At 38.3% G+C, this 22,185-nt stretch overlaps 1 protein-coding gene across 2 annotated transcripts in view; it reads right to left on the bottom strand.

Annotated features, from left to right (window-relative positions):
- Positions 1–5,099: 5,099 nt before the first annotated feature.
- The window catches only part of LOC582973, a 53,998-nt gene continuing 36,912 nt past the window's right edge, over positions 5,100–22,185 (bottom strand). For both annotated transcript variants that reach the window (XM_030989759.1, XM_030989760.1), the window contains 9 exons: positions 17,151–17,217; positions 16,399–16,548; positions 15,504–15,803; positions 14,843–14,915; positions 14,233–14,360; positions 12,490–12,613; positions 8,525–8,615; positions 6,414–8,009; positions 5,100–5,525 (listed from right to left, as the gene is read on the bottom strand). In XM_030989759.1, the coding sequence (XP_030845619.1) occupies positions 5,364–5,525; positions 6,414–8,009; positions 8,525–8,615; positions 12,490–12,613; positions 14,233–14,360; positions 14,843–14,915; positions 15,504–15,803; positions 16,399–16,548; positions 17,151–17,217 (2,691 nt within the window). In that variant the 3' untranslated portion in view covers positions 5,100–5,363. The remainder of the gene's footprint in view (positions 5,526–6,413; positions 8,010–8,524; positions 8,616–12,489; positions 12,614–14,232; positions 14,361–14,842; positions 14,916–15,503; positions 15,804–16,398; positions 16,549–17,150; positions 17,218–22,185) is intronic.

The raw sequence follows: 22,185 nt of genomic DNA, 5'->3' as shown, positions 1-22,185 counted from the left end.
TTGTATTTCCTTTAGTATTTATGGGATATAAATTATAATGTACAGAATCATTCTATAGCAATGTGATGTTCCATGTGCATGTATTTCATTATCTTGCTTAGTAAACCTTTGTAGAGTAATACTAAAAGAAACCAAGTCCGAAGAATAGCATTGAACACAGACACACTGAAGCTTTGTGTATGTATGTCTGCATTCACTGCTACGATTCTATTTTGTAGTAGTGATCAGGGACCCATTTCACAAAGACTTTTTTCAATGACAAATGACAAAAATCAGTGACAATTCTGCTGATAACCAATCAGAAGCAAGGATTTCACTAGCTTATAACAAAATTGTCATTTGTCACCCATGACAAGTTTGTGAAATGGGGCCCAGCTCTTGTGAAACAAAGTTTCATATTGGAAAAAGATACTATCATCATTAGGAATGAACTAATTGACAGGGCAATAGGACGTTTATTTCTGGGTTCCTATAGCATTCCTCGTAAAAAGCCCAGTTTCTCCCCGAAGTGATTTGTTTTTCCTCAAATTCCTTGACTGACATACAGGAAAACAATTCTTCATGGTTTCCCCCTGATTTACAGGATATATGGGAAGCCTGGAAAGGTCTATATTTTGTGGACCATCACAAAGGGGAAAATACAGGACTTCTTCAACTGATCATACATTCATTACATCAGTCTTTAACGCTATTGATAATTTTTTTTTTTTTTTAATGATTTGGAGTGCTTTGTAGGACTTCATGTTTGCAAACTGTAAAGGGCAGTTTCAACCTGCATAACAAGTTGTGTGAAAAAGTTGGATTTCCCTTCAACTTTATTTGATATGGTATGGTTCCAAGCAAAAAAAACTTAAAAAAAACTTAGTGTGTGGCTGTTTGTAAATTGAGCTTTATTGCAAATTTTTAAACCAGATATTGCCTTTATCCTTTTTATTAGTTTATTTTAATAGCGTTATTGAGACTTCAGTGTAGCCTTTCTGTAAATTCATATCATTATATTTTTTCAAATTATAAGTGAGTGCATATACAGGTACATCTTGTTTGGCCATAACCATTTCTGACTATTCAGTCATGCATGAACTCTAGACTTGCTTTGTAAACACAAAACAAACAGGTCTTATGGACCAATTTCCTTAAACATGCACATGGAATGAATTTTTGAATTTCCATTAAAAGCGTAAATAATTATTATAATGGAATGGAGTTCAAAGTAAAGCATTTCATATCCATTCTGTGACCAAACACACTGTACTCTCCTTGTAGCTAGGCTGTACATGTGAGTGATATGCTTTATAGATATATTTTCTTTGTGAAGATGAATTTATTGAGCTTTCCAAATTGACCAAACTTGTGTGATTGAGAACTGTACATTTTGTATATGAATAAATGTAAACAATGTCTATCATCACTGGTATCTTTGTAATTTGATTTATGTTGTATACCGGTAATAATATTATAAGATGATGACGTGGATCCTAATCAAATGATTGGTTGAAAGCGTACATGTGACCAGGCATTTATTTTGCCTAACGCGTAATTTGGGTAATGACCGGTCATTATCAAAATCATGTTAGAAAACATCATTTTATAAAACAAATAAAACATAATCATATAAAACAAATAATACACATGATTTTGTTCGGGCATTAGTAAAATTACCCACTCTTGGTACCTTCAAAGCAGTCCAAACGCCCTTGGCTATCGCCTCGGGCGTGTTAGACTGTTCCAAAGGTACCTTGTGTGGGTAATTCTTACTAATGCCCGAACTGATGTGTATTATTTGTTTAATAATAATCCAATCCAATCCAGGTATTTATAAAGCGCCAATATCTAGTTAATCAAAGGCACTGATCGGACTACCAAAAAAAAATACGGAAAAATTTCTGTTCATGATTCTAACTGGGAAAGACAAAAAAGCAGTGACTAATTGTAAGCAATCTGAAATAGGTATGTCTTTTATAGTTGAGTTCTGAAAGTGGATAACTGGTGACAGGAGCGGAGGATTTAATAATAATAATACAGGTTGCTTATACAGCAACTAGTTCGCTTTCCTACTCTCATACCTCAACAACATACCATGGAAAACACACAAATTTGGAAGAAACTACAAAAGTTGACTTTCTTTTCATTTAGAAAGGATGGAATAGCCTTTTAATGCACACACAAATTCTCTTAGAATACATTTCAATATTTACATGTACATAATACATAATCTATACAATTACAACACTTTCTTTTCAGTAAAAACCTTTTTTTTCACCTATCTACATACTTGACATTGCATAGTCAGACGGGGAATTTCAGCTTTTTGTCCTAATAAGTACTGACCACATTCACAAACATAACATGTAACATTGGCTATGGAAGCTACACTGGAAAAATGTCCAAGTTCAGTGATGCATGTTGGCATTCACACTTGAATTAATAAATTCATGTTTTAGAAATTGCTTAAATTTTGTATAACAAATGCTAAAGATCATTAACAACTCAAGCCTAAAGGAAGTACATGGAATTACTCTGTAAGATATTACTTAGTTTATACCATCAAAACTGACGCCAGACTGACTTCAAACTGATCAAAACATTACATTACCCTGCATGGCCAAGTATCGGGGTGGAGTCAGTTTGGCGGTGAGACTGTAGGAGTACTCTTTGTAACTATCTGAGAGGTTACCAAATTCGAATCTGCTTTAGTGTCCACCTGTATAGAAAGACCACTTGTCTACACTTGTCAATTTGTTTCCCTTCAGATGATTTCTCAATGAAACATGTACTAAAGCAACCTGTACATAAAGACCACCTGCCTATAAAGACCACTTTTCTTGTCTCCCTTGGGTGATCTTTATAGACAGGTTTCACTGTAGTATGAATCAAGAGGGGCACCATGAGACATGGATAAGGAGGATAACTACATGAGTTTGACATACATGTATTTCTGACTCACTCAGAGGACAGACTACACATTCCAATGGAAATACTACTTGATTGTGAGTCAAGAGATTTGGAAACGGTACCTTTACTTGTAATCAGAATCACCACACTATTCTCTTAAAAAGAAACTACATGTATCAAGGCTCCTCAGATATGACGCTGCAAAACAGCAGCGGTTTTTCAGGATGACTGACGTAAAGTATAATATGCTTGACATTTCTGTAGCTTATAACACAGATCACATTGAATACGTTCTAGTCTTTTGTTGCGCACAGTAGCCATTCATTTTTAACACGTTTATAAAATACGTGGCAGCTTTATTTTGCATAGGTCTACTGCGCCATTTCTGATCAAGCCTTTAGTAAACACTAGTAACATTAATCCAATTCATTGTCCCTGAAATAACGATCAGTTTCTCTCATCCTGTACCAGTGTACCTGTTTATTTTATCAGGCAAAATAGAAGCAGAGCTCAATGTCTATTCACACACGGTTGGCTACCATTTCATAATTTTTTTTAAATCAAGAAACTACAATTTGAAATTCAATTGCCTGGAGTAGGGCAAACAGTATGTAAAAGAAAAGAGTTGCAAATATTTCTGGTTTTAAAATAATCAGATCGTAATCTCTTTATGCAGTGCGATAAGGTGTTCAAGTTGCCTCAGATATGATATTTTGGAAGTGTTTAAAAATGAAAAGGCAAAATGTAAATTTGAGAAGGAAGCTGCAGTTGACTTTGAGTAGAATGATGATTTTTTTTTCTTGTGTCACCCTGTTTTATACTCTTGGAAGAGAAGAGATTCAATACCTTATTAAAACCAGAAAATTTGACATACATTAAACTTGACAAATTTTAAATGTGATCCTGATTTGCAACTGTTAAATGCTGGAATGAATCAGTTACTGAATTTTTGCAACTTACAAAATTTCTTGCCTATAAAATGGCCAATATATATGTTTACCGGTACGAATCAAAGAACTTTGTGGCTATACAGCATATGCCATCTATTCTTAATTAGACCCTCTCCTCTATACCACCTCAATGTTCACAAAAGATTCTCACATAATGAAAGCAGCTGATATGCATTTTTCTCAAAGACATACATTGTACTCTATGAATAGAATGGATTATGGAATGTAATATATAATAATAATTATCATTATATAATTATGAATATAATTGATTATGGAATGACTTCATTGGGTTTTTCTAAATATTTGGCTGATTGTAACATGCATGGAAAACATAAATCATCAACACATTCAATCAATTCTCCTTTTAATATAACTTCAACTGAAAGTTTGCAAATTCATTTCAGAAAATGGACAGGTAGACATACATGGAAGTCTTTGTAATTGTGAAACTTTTGCAAAACCTTTCTTTTCACAAACAATGAAGTGATTGAAAAATTTGGTATATTCCTACCACATCCAGTAATAGTATTCCTACATATATTTTGCATCATTATTTTGTATTTACTCCGTTGAAAATTGCACATGAGATCCAAGTGGAATGGTCTAATGTCTCTCATGGGTATTGTTTTCACAGCCTTTTTCTCTCTTCTTAGCACATGACACCGATAAAAGAGGAAACTGTAAAGCAGGAACTGAAGCTGTATATTGTTGCCAGCAGTTGCTACACAAGTATAAATATTTCTTTGTGTCATTGTACTGTCGCAATTCTATCCCTTTTCTACATTTATCTTTCATATATTCAAGCCTGACTGTTCCTCAGTCGCTTGTCTCTACACTCCCATTAGTTTTCTTCTCAATTTTGGGGTTGTCTTCTCTCTCTCTTTCTCTCTTGAATTTCCCTATCTGTCTCTCTTTTTAATTCTCCATCCCCTGTCTCTCTGAGGCTGCAATATACATTATATTTTCCTCCTAGTATACTGTAATGTTAGATCAGCTGGTTGTGATCAGCGCCACATGAAATTCCCTGATCCCATCTTCTTTCTCTCTCCTCAGTCCCTTTGAATCTATACGTCCATAACTCATCTCTTCCAGGCATACTGTACTTTGAGAAACATGGTTGTGACCGGTGTCCCATGAAGCCCTAGACTCTCTCTCTCATTTCCTCTCTTTTCACTCACACACTCTCTCTCTCTCTCTCTCTCTCTCTCTCACTCACTCACTCACTCACACACTCCCTCCCTCCCTCCCTCCCTCCCTCACTCACTCACTTTCTCTTTGCCTCCATCTCAAAATCTTGATTCTGAAGCTGCTGACAAATATCCCTTTTTCCTTGCATACTGTACTTTGAGATACCCTTGTTAGTGACCTATGTCCCATGAAGACCCAGACTTTCTTTCTCTCCCTCTCTCTTTCTCTCCCTCTCTCTTTCTCTCCCTCTCTTCCTCTCTCTTTGTCTCCACCTCCGTCCGTCTCCTCTCTCTATTGCCTCTATTTCAAAATCCCATTAGCTACTGTTCATCATTTCTTCCTAGCATACTGTACTTTGAGATAGCCTGGTTGTGACCGGTGTCCCATGAAGCCCCCCTGGGTGACCACTACATGAGGTGAGTCCTGGCTCTTCTGGGGCTGCTGGGGGCGGGGCGATCTCTTACCCTTCCCTCCTCGCCCACTGGCTTCAGTCTGTGAAACAAGACAATAAACATTCCAGTTTGTAAGGGTCTATACATCATGAATAAAGGGAAAAGATAGTACAGTCTAACCTGCTTTAGTGACCACTGTCTATAACGACCACATTATTTGTTTCCCTTGAAAATGGTTTCTCATTGAAACATGTAATATAGGAACCTGTCTACAAAGACCACTTTTTGTGTTTCCCTTGGGCGGTCGCTAAAGACAGGTTTGACTGTAATTCATACAAATATAATAATTCCTGTCTTCAAAGATCAGCTATGGTCAGAGAAACTACAGTAAGTGACCATTACACACAAGTCATATTTCAGTACAGTTCTACAATATGCGTTTCATACTAAATTGAATGTAAAGGAACTGAACAAAGACATGAGATAAAGTTTTATTCATGTCGTCCTTTATGCAGGGATTCACTCGAGTCAAGAAAAACAGTACATAAACCAACAGTGCACAATTCTGTGAGGAAATTACAAGACGTTTCATTCTGACTGAATGACTGACTGAGTGTTGAGAGCTAGAAGGGATTTCCTCTGAGTAAAATGATAGGAGTTAAGAGCCTTAGGCCTAAAAAAAAAAGATGTTGTATTCCCCTTTGCGACCGACCCCAACATCTTGAAATCAATAATCAGATTTTTTTTTTTTTTTACCATTTTTTAGAAAAAAATGTATTAAAGCATTCAAAATTGAGAAATATCAGCCCAAAGAGGGAGTAAAAAAAAGTTTTAAAAAGTTTTTTAAAAAAAAGAAAAAGAAGATTTTCAACCGACAGACCCATGTTTTGGCACCTACAGGGCAATACAACATCTTTTTTTCTTTCTTGGCCTTATGGCTCTCAGCATATCAAAGATAGTCTAAATCATTTCAGGAATCTCTTCTTACCTTGCTACTGCCATGTGTCTTTGGTCTTAGAGCCCGGGCTGACCTGGTCCCAGCGCTGCCCGGCTGCTGGTCTGACGTCACTACCCCAGGTCCATCATAGAGGCCGCTGTTTGGTGATCTGGGTGTAGGCTGAGGACTCTTCTCCAGTGAGCGGTTCTGAAGGGAGAGTTTGGAGACAGAGAAGTACTGCAGAGCGTGAGGATCACTGCGGCCCTCGGGGTTGACTTCAGACGAGGACTGTCGAGGGCTGCTACCATCGCGATGCTTAGAGGAGAGCGGACGTGTGCGATCTGAAACCCGACTGCGAGGGGAGTGAGCAGAGTAGATACCAGAGCTCATTGGTTTGGCGATTCTGGCAGAGGGTTGCGGAGTGGTTTCTTTAAGGGAATCTGGAGTGGGTTCAAGACTAACCCTGTAAGGATTATCATCCATTGATATAAGAACATCAAGCTCAGAGACATCTCCATTACCAAGATCCTGTAAGTCTTGTGCAGTGGCTAATCCACTCTTGACTCTATCTCTCGGAGTAGGTTTCCTCACATGAAGTGAACCATCCACACCCCTCTGGACAGTGGATCGGTCCAGGAGTCTTGGTGATCTCTGCAAGGGACTGGTAGATTCCATTTTAGATTGAGGGGTGGCTTGAGAATACACCTGCGCCGGGTGGGTGTGACCTTCGGCAGTGGAGTTCTGTGAAAGAGTAACCCTATAAGACTGTTTGTTAAGGTGTGACGCATGACTTACGCCTCGTTGGTCAATCTCGAAAGCAGACGGAACGTCGTCAGGCGAACTTGTGAGGGTGCTGCCCCCCTCTAAAGATTTTGCTAAGTGTTTGAGCTCCGCCTTCTTATCTAATCGTCTAGCTTGTGTGCTCATAGTTCCCTTGGCATAATTCCCTTCCTGCCCGACAACATTAGAAGGATAGCCTCTGGAGACTATTTCAAGGTCTGTCTCAACTGTATTGGAAATCTTGCTGAGGCCCTTCTCTCGTTGCACTCTATCTGTTACATTTGCATTTAAAGGAATGCCTTCAGTGTAGTAATAATCCCCATCCATCCTCTCTGATCTTGAATCGGAGCTGGTTTGGTCCGGTTGAAATCTTTTTGTGATGTCATCACCGACATCACTCGTTGACAGGATGCCGTTGCTTCCCGCGTCATCAGTGCTTGTACTCGTCCTAGTGTTGCTGTTATTATTGTTAGGATCTACATTACGGCTGCCTGGTTTCAAGGATCCACGATACTGAGTTTCCCCGGCATGGACTGCCAATGCGCTCTTACGTCCATACTTGGCCTGCAGTCGTGCAGCGGAACCCATGCTGACCGGACTCGGGTGGGGTTCAGGCTGGGAGGGGGAAGGGGAGCTGCGTCCCCCGTAGAAATCCTGTGCTTTCTTGAAGTGATGTGAGCTGGGGGTGATGTTCTGCTTAGCGTAGAGGGCAGGATCTGAGATGGATGTGGCTTCTGTGGTGCAGCTATGGTTCTTGGTCTGGGGAGTAGTCTTGGGCCAGTTCTGAGCGCTTGGAGACATGAATGCACTCTCACTGAGGGTCTTCTCCAGGGCATCCTTTGTGTATGCTTGTCCTATCTGTAGGGGCTGAAGGAATCACAGTTAAAAGATAATATGATAGTGAAAAAAATATTGATCAATTTCCTAAAAACTGGCATATCACTTTAGAGCAATTTCAAAATCAGAAACCATTGACATGTATAGAGCAATCTGAACTGCAATCATCATCACCTTTACAACAAAGTCTAATTATCACCAAAGTGTTGTCAGCATCATCACATATATAGGCGATACACGTAGTTCAGAGTTAGTTGGAACCACCAGAATAAAAACTCTGAATATCATCTACAATATTTATTCCTTCAAACCCAAAGCGTGTGACAGCTTCTCTGCTAAAGCCAGGGTAATTATGCTGCATTATTGTAGAGCGCTTAGAGACTTCTGATAAAGTAAGTGTTAGGCGCTTTATAAGCAAATATAATTATCATTATCCTCAATACTTCAAAACACCATGACCGTCACTATTTCATAATCATCACCACCACCAAAACCCCACTTCCATCTACTATCACCATCATCCTTAACCATATATGTTGACCTACCTGTGCTAATACCTCACCAGCAATGATGACGGATTCAGCTTTCTTGATTGGGGCGACAGATGAACTGGGGTTGCCGATGATTTGGGTTTGGCTAAAAGACAAAGAAAATAAGAATACTCATCAGCAACTCTTGACTAAGTTACTCAAAAGTTGAAAATTTCCTGTAAAGAAGATTTAAAAAAAAATCTAACTCAATATTGCCAAGATTTGTATGCATTGAAATCAAATTTTGATAGATTGTGTACTGGTTTCCTCATAATTAATTTTTTTGAAATATATATATATTTTGCTGTTTTTGCTATGTACAAAAGTTGTCATCTTAAGAAATAGTATAACGGTATGTACAAACTAAGAGTGAGGAACTGAAAGTGATATTTCATGTCACACTGAGCAATTATCTCTCAATGCCCACAACAACATGTGTGTGTGTGTGTGCACCTACTTGCATCTATATTATTAAAAAGCATAATGTATTCAAAATGAATAGATTTGATTCGTAAATGGGTCTTATGAATATATATGCGATTGTTACAGGTAATCTTACAGAAACAAGTAAACTGTGATTATAATGCAATATGGGCGGGAACAGAAAAATAATTAAACACTAGCAAATAAGTGTACATTTCTGGCTCAAAGCAAAAATAAAAAGAAGATTTTTAAACAATGAAAAATTTAAAACATCAAAACACATCTGAATCAGTCTTTAAAAAAAAAACTTTCTTATTATAGCATTTAGTACAAACTTCACATTTGTGCATGAACGAAAAATTTGAAAAAATCAAGCGCAAGTAAATAATGCTACATTGTTTCCTTAAGCAAATACATTTATGGCAAAATGATGCCTTTTCCTTATGGTAAAAACACAAATTAGCTATTAGTTTTAAATTAGTAACCAAAAATTAGAAGCTTTTTTTTTTCAAACAGTGTTTTGTGCATAGGATGACTCAAATGGTGATATGTGTATAAAAAGCACTTACAATGTGTGTAATTGTGTGTGAAAATAGCTTTGCATGCTGTGTACATCAAACATTATATAACAATATTAAAGAGACATTGTCCTAGAATGAGTTTCATACTTTCAATACTATTCTCAAAATCATGTCCTGTTACATTGTGGGAAGATACTAGTAGTGTAAATAAAAAGCATAACAAACAACTTGATCAACAAATACAACACTACCGGAATAAATAGAAATAATTACCAAGTACCTAAACAGTGAATCAACCATAAATCAACCTATTGCAGAACAATTTCCACAGCAATTATCCTTTATACTAAGCCCATTGACCCCCCCCCCCCCCCCCCTCCCCCGAAAAAAAACTTTGCTAACGTTAGCACCACTTTATAAGTGAAATTAGGTTATAAAATGGTGCACAGTGAAACAAGATTGGAAGTAGTGGCACTAAGGAAAAATAAGCAAAGAATTTTGAAGCACAATATTTAGGTATTAAAGGATCTCCTAACATTATCCTATCAAACCGTCAATAATAATAATAATGATAATCAAGGTTACCATAATTATACTCTAAAAAGTCAGAAAATACCAATCAAATTTCTTGCACTAGAGCACCATTTGATGCAGCAAGTCCATCAATCTGTGTTTTGACAATACAGATTGAGTTTCTAATCAGATGAGGGTCATTGTATTCAAGTACCGGGTATGGGGAAAAGTGTTGCTCAGTGCTACTTCCAAAGGCACAAGAGTGTCACATGGAAATTACAAATAAATCCAATTCATACAAACAAAATACTACCAATAAATGACTTCTAAAAAAAAAGGTGAAAGATATCACGATTCAACAATGAACAATCAAATATAAATCAAATAATTCTCAAAACCAACTTGCAATAAAAATGCCCCAAAATATAAATAACCATTTCAAAACAAAGTCTCAATTAAACTCTGAAATAACACTGATACGTCACTCATACTTACATATCAATTGCTACGGCTACATACCCATGAAAATAAATGTGCAAATATTAAGACACATTATATTACACATACAGATGACTAAATAGGGTATTAGGTAAGATGGTATTATCATTATTAGAAGTGGATATGTAGATGTAACCTTTCAGTCTTGAAAGGCAGGAGGATGTATATTGGAGTTTCCAACAGAAGGGCATTATGCATGAGGCAGAAAGACATTGATGAAGAGCGACTTGTAACAAGGTTTCATCTGTACAGGGACGTGATAGAGAAGGACTGGAATCAAGCCGGCGAAACTCTTGTAATTTATTCAAACGCATTCGTGAGTAAAAGCGTAACAATGGGATGTGTAACATTCCACATGGCTTTGAAGTTCCATGCTCCGAAACCGCGCTTCCACTGCGGGGACTTTCGGAAGCCAGGCACCAGTTTTACATTTATTACAAAATATTGAATTACAGGCAAAATTTCAGTGTAAATCAAAAACTTTATATGGGGATTGTATTGGGAATAGTGCATCAAACACATTTCCAAATTTAGAACTCCGTCCTTCCTATAATTTGTGTGCCAGAGTTGGTAAAAGAAAAATTACATGCTGACAAAAACTCAATAGTTTAGGATAATGCGCGAATTTGTGCATGTTTTAATGTCCCGTTATTTGATCCATGATTTACAATCTTCAATAACATTAAGTTTGCTAATGCGTGTTTTTGCGTGTTTTTTGTATTTTTGAAGTTTAAAAAAGGATGAAATTACACAAGTTTGTGTTCGCTTGTTCTCCTCTTTACACATTCAACAATGGATGAGAAATCATTGAAAGGGACAGCGAACAGTTGCTGTGATACCATTTTCTGATGTAGGAATTCTAAATCCTGAAATTCATGCGCTCTTTTATCTCACCATCTGGTCAACAGTTGCAGATTAGCGCACAACTATTCGGCGGCTTAGAGCATGGGGTCAAAGGAGAGCGGCTTGATTCCAGTCCTTCTCTATCACGTCCCTGATCTGTATTCCTCCATTAGAATTACAGTCACAAGTTTTCTGAATGATGAGTGTGTACTCTTCAAAATGATGCCCTCTGGGTTACTAGCAATTGTCCATTAGCCAGAAACTCAAACATGCAACCAAGTGTTCAGTATAGAGTCCAGGGCCCCATTTCACAAAACTTGTCACCAGTGACAATTAAATGACAGTTCTTGTTATAAGCTTGTGAAATACTTGCTTCTGATTGGTTATCAGCAGATATCTCACTGATATTTGTCATTTGTCATTGAAAAAAGGCTTTGTGAAACAGGTCCGGCATCCAAACCCAAGGACTCTATGTAGGTACAGGGTGTTACAAAATATTGCACATTTGCCTTGAGGGGTGACTTGGGAAGTACATTGGTTTTCAGACTTTAATTTATTGCATGAATTGAAGATAGAAACAAAAAAGTCCTGATGGGTTACACTGATGAACACATACGTAATGCAGGGATGCCAGTCAGTTTTACTCACTGGACTTGAAAAGAAGCCAGAACACATATCCCCATATGTGCTGTACAATATGAAGCCTGAAAAAGCCTGAAATGGGAAGTTGTCAGGGCCTGAAATCAGGCAAAAGCCTGAAGACTGGCATCTCTGTTAATGAAATTTGTTTGCCCTTTTGGGGTGGTTCAAATGTGAGTCTTGAGGGACAATTAAAGAATGTCCTACAAGCACAAAGCTTTCTTGTCAATCAATTTCATCTGAAAATGAGAAATTAATGAAAAGACCATTTTATTGCTACACTGTATATTATGTATTGCAACATGGTATCACTATCATCATAAGGTTTTAAATGGTCTAATGATCTGTTTGATTGTCCCGAAACAAGTGTGCAAGTAAGTTTGTAACACCCTACATGAAAGGCTATGTGTGGGGTACATGTGTATATATAAGTGTGCATGCATATGGGTATCTGTACATCCATACAAACACACACATGCAGGGTTGGTGCTATACACAATGACATGGATTAGCTGTGGGGATCATGCCATATGAAACACTGACCCTTGCTGAGACCCTAAGGGGTCAGCCCCGCCCTCATTCGGACTAGGGGCGGAGTGTGTGGTTCCCATGACGACAGAGAGCTGGAGTGGAATCCCCTGGGTAGCTTTGACCTCTGACCTCGCTCCTGGGGGTGGGGTAGGTGGTTGGCAGGGGTGGTATAGTAAAACCAGGTAGGAAAGGAATTTGATTTACACAATGAAGCACTAAAATAGCCATCTGTTAATATTTGGCAAGTATTTCAAGAAAAGTTACCAAATCTAAGTTAGTTCTAAGGGTGAAACCTATATAGTAGCATGTAATCTATTAGAGAAGATGAACACAACAGTTTAATTTCCATCCGAGTGAAAATCAACAAAGGGGCATTAAACAGAGACAAGACCCGTTCAGATATGACGCAACAAAACCGCAGCGTTCTTTTGTATGATGACATAAAGTGTAATACTCTCCAAATTTCTGTGTCTTATAACACAAAACTCAGTTAATATGAGCAAGTCCTTTGTTTGGCACAGTTGCCATTCGTTTTATACGTTAAAAAACCAGGGCAGCCTTTTGCGTCTGTTTACCTTACCTTATCTGAACAAGCCTTCAGGTTCAAAGGTTTATTAGAACACATGCCTGCTTTTGTGATGGACCTCTCATATGATTACCGAGTCATGATCATTTTACTAACTATAAATGGTCTATAAGCTACAGAGCAAGAGATATGTTATGTTTCAGTTCTATGAAGACAGGTAATGCAAATTTTCTTCTCAACCAAGGAGCTAACCAAATCTAAGCATTAGTTCACCGCATGCACCTTCCAAAGATGTCTAAACACAATAATTACATATGAAGATGGATTACTAAGTATATGGGATAAATTACAGGGGCAACCCAACCACTGTAATTAATTCATTTGTATGAAAGCAAAAAAATATGAGAGACAGAATGGTGAAAGGGTGACATAAATTGGACTAATAAGAAAGTTAGGAATCTTCTCAGATTCCGCTTTACTTTTTTTCATTTTGATGATTTACATTCTCTTTATATTGCAATGACTGACTGCCCTTTAAATGTTTAATTTCAATAATATGTATTTTGTTGAATGTGGAAATAAATCTTGAAATTTGAAATGAAAGAATTTTATTGTGTTCTCCCATAGTGCAGATGACAAGCCTGATGAAATGAAATTGGTGCTGATATGAATCTGAAAAGTTCAACAGTAAATGAGGGCTACTTTTGAGCCACACTATCGTGTTCATTGATTCCATACCTTTCAACCATGGACAGAAAATTTTCATAGGGACTCATTCAAAGGGCTCTTTTAGACATTAGAGGGCAAATTTTACACTTATCATTTATGGAATGCTCAGTAGCAAGCCTGTCATGATGCAAATGCTGGTCTTTGTCAGTGAAATGTAATGGATAATTTTCATTTGCAGAACTGACAATAATCTATCAAATGTACCGGTATCACAAATTTCATACATGTATGTACAGGAAAATTGAAGAGATTAAAATGACTTGGGAATATGAGCAAATAAAAATCTAGTTTAGATCTTAAGGAAGAGAGGGATATAAATTAGTTTAAAACACCTTCTAACAAGGATACGACAGAGCTAGAATTAGCATGGAAGAGACCAATTTGTAGAAAATGTACCAAAACATGCCTTTATTGAGGATAGTTATCACCGCAGGCTTGCAAGTTTCACGATGCTCCATGTCATATTTCTTCTATATCTGACATGACTCAGCCCTACCTACCTTTGTGTGTGACCAGCTCTTGATAACCAGACGGGGTCATGGCTTTACCTGGCTTCGGACCACCTCTAGAGGGCGGCATATCAGGTGCTATCGAGGGGGGTTGCCTTGGTGCCTCCATTGATTTACTCCTGAAGGAAACATCACAAATATGATTGATCAAATTAGTAACACAAGTTGGTCAAATGTTAAAAGCTTCTCTAATTCATTCCATTGCTTGGAAATTTCAAAGGATCAGGGTCCCGTTGCACAAAACTTACGGTTACCATTGATGGTAACTACCATGGAAACCTTGGTTTTGATTGGCTGTTGAGCCCTGTTACCATGGGAGCTGCCATTGATGGCAAATTTATCATCAATGGTAAGATTTATGCAACAGGCCCTAGATCAAAACATAAACAAGTGATGATTTCACATACGTACTGACAATTTCTTACGATGACACTACTTCTATCCCTTCAGTTCCTTTCAGGTTAAAGATATTTCATGAGAATACAGTTCTATAAATGTTGCCCTAGACATCAGCATTCTCTAACTATTTCTATAGAAATACATTAGTTTTGGTAACTTCCTAGCCTAACAAGAGATAAGAGAAGATTGGATAGTGACTTACGTTTCCTTTACAGCGTACGTAGAAGATGTTGCACAACCATTGGAGCGAAGAGATAAGGCTTCTGATGAGACCCCTAAAGTAGGAAGATACAAATACATATATAAAGTGAAATCTGCAGTTAAAATAATCATAACATTACTTTTTTTTTTTTGTATGTTTCAAATCCACCTTGCAAAGCATTTAAAGCTCCATCACAGTCACACTAGTTAATATGGGTTAAAACAACACATCTTATTGACAATTACCCCAGATATGCATTCGGCTTTCAGGGAGGATTCATTCAGAAATCAGGAAAATTTCTATCAATTGCATAGAGTACCGAAGCTGTGACATCATAAAAATCTAATTTTGGAATTTCTTATTTTTTTCTTCATTTTCCAAAAGAGCATCAAAAGTAATTTCCAAATGTCGAAAAGCAATTGAATATGTTACGTATTGGCTGAGATATGACCATCAGAATAAATAGATTTCCTATAAAGTGGTGAAGTGTGACGTCATCAAAAATCTAATTTTAGAATTTCTCAATTTTTTCTTCACTTTCCGAAAGAAAAAAAAGAAAAAAAAATCGAGAAATTCTAAAAATAGATTTGCATGACGTCATAGCTTCGGTACTCTATAGGGACTCAGTGTAATATTGCTCTGGCTCATAACCCACACTGACCTCTCTTGATGAAGTCTGAACCAGGTTTTCTGTAGTCACCCGTAGCTTCTACCATCCCATCAGCCGGTGACACGACAGACTTGGAAGGCGACGCCCCCCTCCGCCCTCCTCCCAGCCTGGAGGGGGTGCGGTGAGCACTGGTAGCACGGATAGGATGCCTATGGGGGGCAGTGGTTGAGATGAGTTGGATTGGTTCAGGGGCGTGGCGCTCCCTGGGTGGGGCTGAGTGGTTGGAGGAGGTGGCGGCCTCAATGGTACGTCGGGTCTCCACTGAGGTGTGGCTCCAGTTGTATTTATCATCTGTAACAATGGTATGGGAATGATTAGTGACCAGAGCCTCCGGCTTAGACAGAGCAAAGGGTTTAAACAGTGATGGGACTCCTGTTGTATTGATCATCTGTGACAACGATAACAACCTAAAAGATTAACCAATATAGACTATACCAAAGCAAGAAGGGACTGAAAACAATTACCATCAGATATGAAAATCACAATGGTTTCTAATTGTTACCATTTTGCCATAAAATTCATACAGGTACGTGTAGCAGAACCACACTACTTTAGATACATTGAAATGACTTTCCTAGAATATAATTTACATAGTGCCGAGCCTTGTGTTGCACATGTGTTGTCTTCTCTGACAGAACCATTAGTTAAATGACAGCATACCAGCCAACCTTTCATATCAAAATTTAGGAATCCCTCAATGCAAAATTAGGAATACAGTTTAATTTGCATACTTTCCACAAAAAATATTTCATAAAAAGAGAGGAATCTAGGGTTCAGACCAATAGCTTGAAGATCAGACAATAGGAATTATTCCTCCAAAATAGGAATGGTTGGCCACTACGTGAAAGTGGTAATTTTGGAATATAAATGGGGTTCAGGAACATACCTGCAAAGGATAGGCCAGCTAGTTGGTTAGCCACAAACTGTTCAGCGAAAGCTTTCTCATGATGAGGGCATAGACCTTCCACCTGACCTAGCTGCATCCCTGGGGCTCCTAGTCCATGGCTACCTGTAGAATAGCGCAGTGCGGCCGGCTCTGAGGATTAAGTACAATGCATGTACAATGATCAATATGAGTAGGTTTCTCATGATGAAGGCAATAGACCTTCAACTTGACCCAGCTGTCACCTTTTAGGGCCTGGGCTATGTTTCATAAAACTTTTTATCAATAACAAATTAACTAAGTTTCTATGCCGACTTTGCTCTCAGTCAATATAATGCTACAATTTCAATAGCTTATAAATAGTATTGTAACTTGTATTTAATAACAATTTTTTATGAAACAGGGCCCTGACCCAGCTCTAACTCTTGAGCTCATAAGAAATGAGCTCCTGTAGAACAGTGCAATGTGGCTGGCTCTGAGGAGTAAAGAATACAAAAATCATTATTAAAGAAACATTATCATGAGGACATAGACCTTCAACGTGACCCTAAAACACCACAAACTACCCTTCTATCATTTCATAAACATCCAGAAACTCCCTGTTAACATTTTCACTTTCTATAACAACAACAGTTTAGCAGATAATGAAGATACTGTATAATGAGGATTTCTTAGAAATAGTAGATTATTAAGCTAGTTTATCTGAACATGGAAAAGCATTAGTAGAATCAATAAAGATTATCTTTCACACTTACCCTCTGTAGCAGGTTTTAAGATTCCACTCATCAGATAGGCATTGGTCAGAGCTTCTAGATACTCAGTCTGAAGAAGAAAAAGAATGGAACGATACAAATCATTCATAATTACATGTATATAACACATGAAGATACTAGGGCTCTGACTGACCAGTCAAAAACTCATTGGAGTAGGTAAGCATTATAGGCCAAGAGCATTAGTTTTAACATGGACATTTTTGGTAACAAGCTGATTTTTTCAGGATAGGTCCAGGAATATGTCTAGATTAACATACTAAAAGTCCTCATAAATCCTCCTTGAGCGTTTTCCGCAATCCAAGATGGCGTCCAAAATGGCCGCCATGTCCTGAATTTCTTATAGCTTTGCAACTAGATAACCCAAATACAAAATGTAAATGTCTTAATATATGTTTTTTAGCATAAGGAACTCAATAAAATACATGTTGATAAATTTTGAAAAACACAAGTAGCTATAAATCAACTTTAGCCCTTTTCGAAATAAAAAATGGCGCCCAAAATTGCCGCCATTTCCTGTATTTCTTATAACTTTGCAACTAGATAACCCAATTACCAAATTTAAATGTCTAAATATATGTTTTTCAGCATAAGCAACTCAACCAAATACTTATTAACAAATTTTGAAACACACAAGTAGCAGTAAAACCACTTGAGCCCTTCCCGAAATCCAAAATGGCACCCAAAATGGCACCCAAAATGGCCATTATTTCCAATTTTATCTCATTGTACTAAAGTAGATACGTTATGAATATAATCAAATGTCTAGACTAGAAAAGCACCATTGAAATACGTATCAGTACAACAATCTTTTAATTAAAAAACACTTCTTATGCATAAAGTACACACACACACACACCCACATGCACATATGGCTGCTTCCATCATCCTCAACGATATCAGACTGACAGTGTGCAACCGTAAAGAGTACTCAAAATTAGATGGAACTGAAAATGTAGACACATTAGTACCAAGGTCGCTAAAGCTTTTTATACATAATGACTGTAAGATATGGGCGGTATGGATGTTGCTTTGCTGCAGCACTAGTTGGAGGTAGACTTTCTAACTGAAAGGATGAACTCAGAGAACTGCGACCAATTGCCCGCTTAAGTGTATGCAGTGTGACGGTAGTCATCAAGATATTCAAAACTGCTGGCCCCAAGTTCCCGGCTCTTTGTTTACCTTGTAATGGGTGCTTCCACTGCGAATGTATCAAGCAAGTCATAGTCAAGTTTCTTGTGGACCATATTGAAAGTTTTACGACTGCCCTGACGGTAGATTGCAGAGACCGTATCACACCCTGCCAAAGCATAAAGAAACATCAGGCAGTTTCTAGTGTCCCCTATGGCATGCTGAATTTCATGAATGTTGACAGGACCGTGACAGGATTACTGCGGCATAGCATGTGCATATCTGTGGAAGTGGTTGCCGGAGCAACTAGCATGACCAGTAAGTCTGTGTCCTTACCAACGACAACAACGGGCACCTGTATGACTCTGCTACTGCTTGTGCTGTAGAGACAATCAGGGTAGTGGCATCCGCTTCTGCCTGCTTGATACGTATTTTGTCACATAGAGTTTGTATAAGTCTCATCTTATTGTTGCTGTTGGCAAGGGAAGCTGTTTTGGGTTGTGCTTGTTGGCATATAATACCATCAAATAAAGAGGTACATCTTTGGGCTATTCGTCTCAGCTACCTTTGTCGAAGTTGCACTTCCATATCCATCGAACACTACCGTCAAATGAGCTCCATAATGCTTTGGGGTGCAGTAGGCGACCATCATCTTAAACAAAGAGACCATTTCTGGCAGGTTGGATTGCTTGGAGAACGAATTCAGCAGGAGACCCAGATAACTCTTTGTTTGCTTCCGCATCACCCCACCTTTGAAAGGGAAAGTGCGTGGGAAAAGGTTCATAAGCAAAGAACGATTCCATCTCAGTGTTGGTATTCAGGACACATGTGATTCTGTTGAACAGTAGCGTTGAGTTGACTTATGTGCTTTGTCCCCTGATTTTCACTCTCTTACTCTTGGCACCAATGGTCTTCACTTTGTCCTTACGATGTACGTAGCTTGATATCTGTTAACTTCCTACCATTCATCGTTTCGGATGCCGCTACTAGGCCGATTTGTACAGGTTAATGACAATTAACAGATGAGCCAGCGACGATGCCAGTTGACAAGGAGACCAGGCAATTAGTTTCGTATCCAGCAAATGGTGATGTGCCTGCAGCCATCCAACAGAGATACATCTTTCTTTATTGTCTCTTGACCTGATACTTTGCTGTATGTCTTTATACTGCTCTGATATACCAGTGTGTACTCCGGTGAACTGTTCCAGTTCATCACAGGTAGGAACACAGTGAGGAAGTCCATGAACCCACTTAGCCAATGTACTGTCTGTGATTCCACGTCCACGAGTCATTTCTCTAGATGTTTTCAGCTGCCGCATCAGGAACTTCTCAATGGTCTGATCAGAGAAGTTTCCACCCCAGAATGAATCCACACGGCGGATGGTGAAGTATCCCTTTTCTGCAAATTGTGTATATTCATTTCCTGGCATGGTTTGCTCTAGAGCTTCCATCTGTTGTAAAAACTTGATTTGATATGAACTAGGGAAGATGTCCTGCAGCATGGAAATGTTGTATCATTTCCCTCACACAGCTGAGATGGAGCTTCCAGTCCCCTGTCCTTTCAGCTGGAATGAAACATTGCAGAAGAGACACATAAATGTCGGATATACTGCAACCAAAGTTTCCCTGTCCTACTGTGTCCTGCTGCCCGGTCAAAGAGTTGTGAAATGATCTGACTTTAACTGTTTGACACACTCTTCTCAGGTACAGCAGTCACCTTCTTGTCCTGGTTGAGGAGTGCACCATACAGATTTGCTAAGTGGTCCTTATCTATGCTGTCTAAGACGCCAGGTTTACCCATCAACACGCCAATGCGGGTAGCTGAAGTAAGAATGTGAGCACGAAGAGAAGGGGAAAATGCATGACCAGATTGCATATGTATGACAGACCCTGTGGCGTACACTGTCTCCCATAGCTCTTCAAGCATACTTCCGCCCATGCAAGGACTATATGCTGCCGAGATATGACATGAGGAGCTTAAATCCACCAAAACGGACGATTACTTTTCCTAGGTCTTGAGAAGAAGCTACAATCTCTGCCGCCTTGATGTACGAGGGCTGGTCAAATGTTACTGCACATATTCTTAAGTTATGTTTTTCACATTGTGACTGTGCAAAGTATAGTGCAGTGTAGATGGTACTCGGATTGGAGGGGTCTAAATTTATGAAGGGCAGAGTTTCAATTCTCGTACTGGTCACTCTGCATGGCCACTTTCATGAAACCACTCCATTAAGGACAAAGCTCATGTTGCTCAGTTCAAGATGTCTACCTGTTTACGTGAGCCACTCTTCCGGTGTTTATACGCAGCTATTTCAACAATATTGGCGACAGAAATGACTAGCTGAGATGACATGGCATATGTGCTATAAGCCAGTTCATAGATACAATCTGCGCATGGGCAGATAAAGGTCATTTGTACCAGAAAGGTAAAACCCACAGAGATGAATACTGGATATTCGCTCATGAAAGTTATGTAACATTATTCATTTATGCACCAACGGGACATTCTATGATACGCAGGTGGAAGTATTCTTTTCAAGAGGGCAAACAAAAGGTATTCTAGAAGCACATCTAGCACTTTGGCAGTTATAATTCTAATATGCTCAAAGTGGAACTTCTCCATGTGTAAAAGATCTGTGGATATTTGGGGTCATTTGTACCATGTGTTATCTGTAAACTCCCTTATTGAGGTGTATTTCCTGTTTGAAACCTTGTGACTTTTGCCCGTGCAACATTAAAGATAAACTCCAGTACTGGTAAAAAAAAATTAAAAAATTCTCACAGAATCAAACGAAACTTACACTGAATGTTCAAGATTACAAATAAATGACATGTGCCAAACAATTTTGGAAGAAAATGTATGCTGGCTGAGTAATGAGCATAGAAAGACACAGAAATCAAGGTAGTACCAGCCCCGACACCATGTGTGTTGTCCCATATATAGCTTTCTATGTGAGTGCTTGTTACTTTACCAAGACTCGGTCAAATTTATTATGATTTTGATGACTCCAGAACCTTGCAGTGCACACCAATACTTACATGCTACATGATCAACTGTTTCTGATCCTTTCCACACCTTTTCTTTCACAATGCAATCGCATTACCAGTACTAAAGTTTATCTTTAATTGGTACTAATGTGTCTCCATTTTCAGTTCCATCTAACGTTGAGTACTCTTCACGGTTGCACACTATCAGTCTGATGGAAGCAGCCGTATGTGTGCATATGTGTGTGGGTGGGTGGGTGGGTGTGTATACTTTATGTATAAGAAGTATTTAATTATTTAATGAAAGGTTTATTTGTACTGATATGTATTACAATGGTGCTTTTCTAGTATAGACATTTGATTGTATTCATAACGTATCTACTTTAATACAATGAGATAAAATTGGAAAGAGTGGCCATTTGGGGTGCCATTTTTTATTTCGGAAAGGGCTCAAATAGTTTTACTGCTACTTGTGTGTTAACAAATGTATTAATAAGTATTTGGTTGAGTTGCTTATGCTGAAAACATATATTTAGACATTTAAATTTGGTATTTGGGTTATCTAATTGCACAGTTATAAGAAATACAGGAAATGGCGGCATTTTTGGGCGCCATTTTGGATTTCGGGATGGGCTAAAGTGGTTTATAGCTACTTGTGTGTTTCAAAATTTATCAACATGTATTTCAATGAGTTCCTTATGCTAAAAAACATATATTTAGACATTTAAATTTTGTATTTGGGTGATCTAGTTGCAAAGCTATAAGAAATTCAGGAAATGGCGGCCATTTTGGACGCCATCTTGGATTACGGAAAACGCTCAAGGAGGATTCACGAGGACTTTTAGTATGTTATTCTAGACATATTTCTGGACCTATCCTGAAAAAATCAGCTTGTTACCAAAAA

This window comes from Strongylocentrotus purpuratus, unplaced genomic scaffold, assembly GCF_000002235.5.
Source record: "Strongylocentrotus purpuratus isolate Spur 01 unplaced genomic scaffold, Spur_5.0 spur5_scaffold_18, whole genome shotgun sequence".
Classification (NCBI taxonomy): Eukaryota; Metazoa; Echinodermata; class Echinoidea; order Camarodonta; family Strongylocentrotidae; genus Strongylocentrotus; species Strongylocentrotus purpuratus.
The sequence above is the reverse complement of the archived record's forward strand: the minus strand, read 5'-3'. Positions and strand labels throughout refer to the sequence as shown.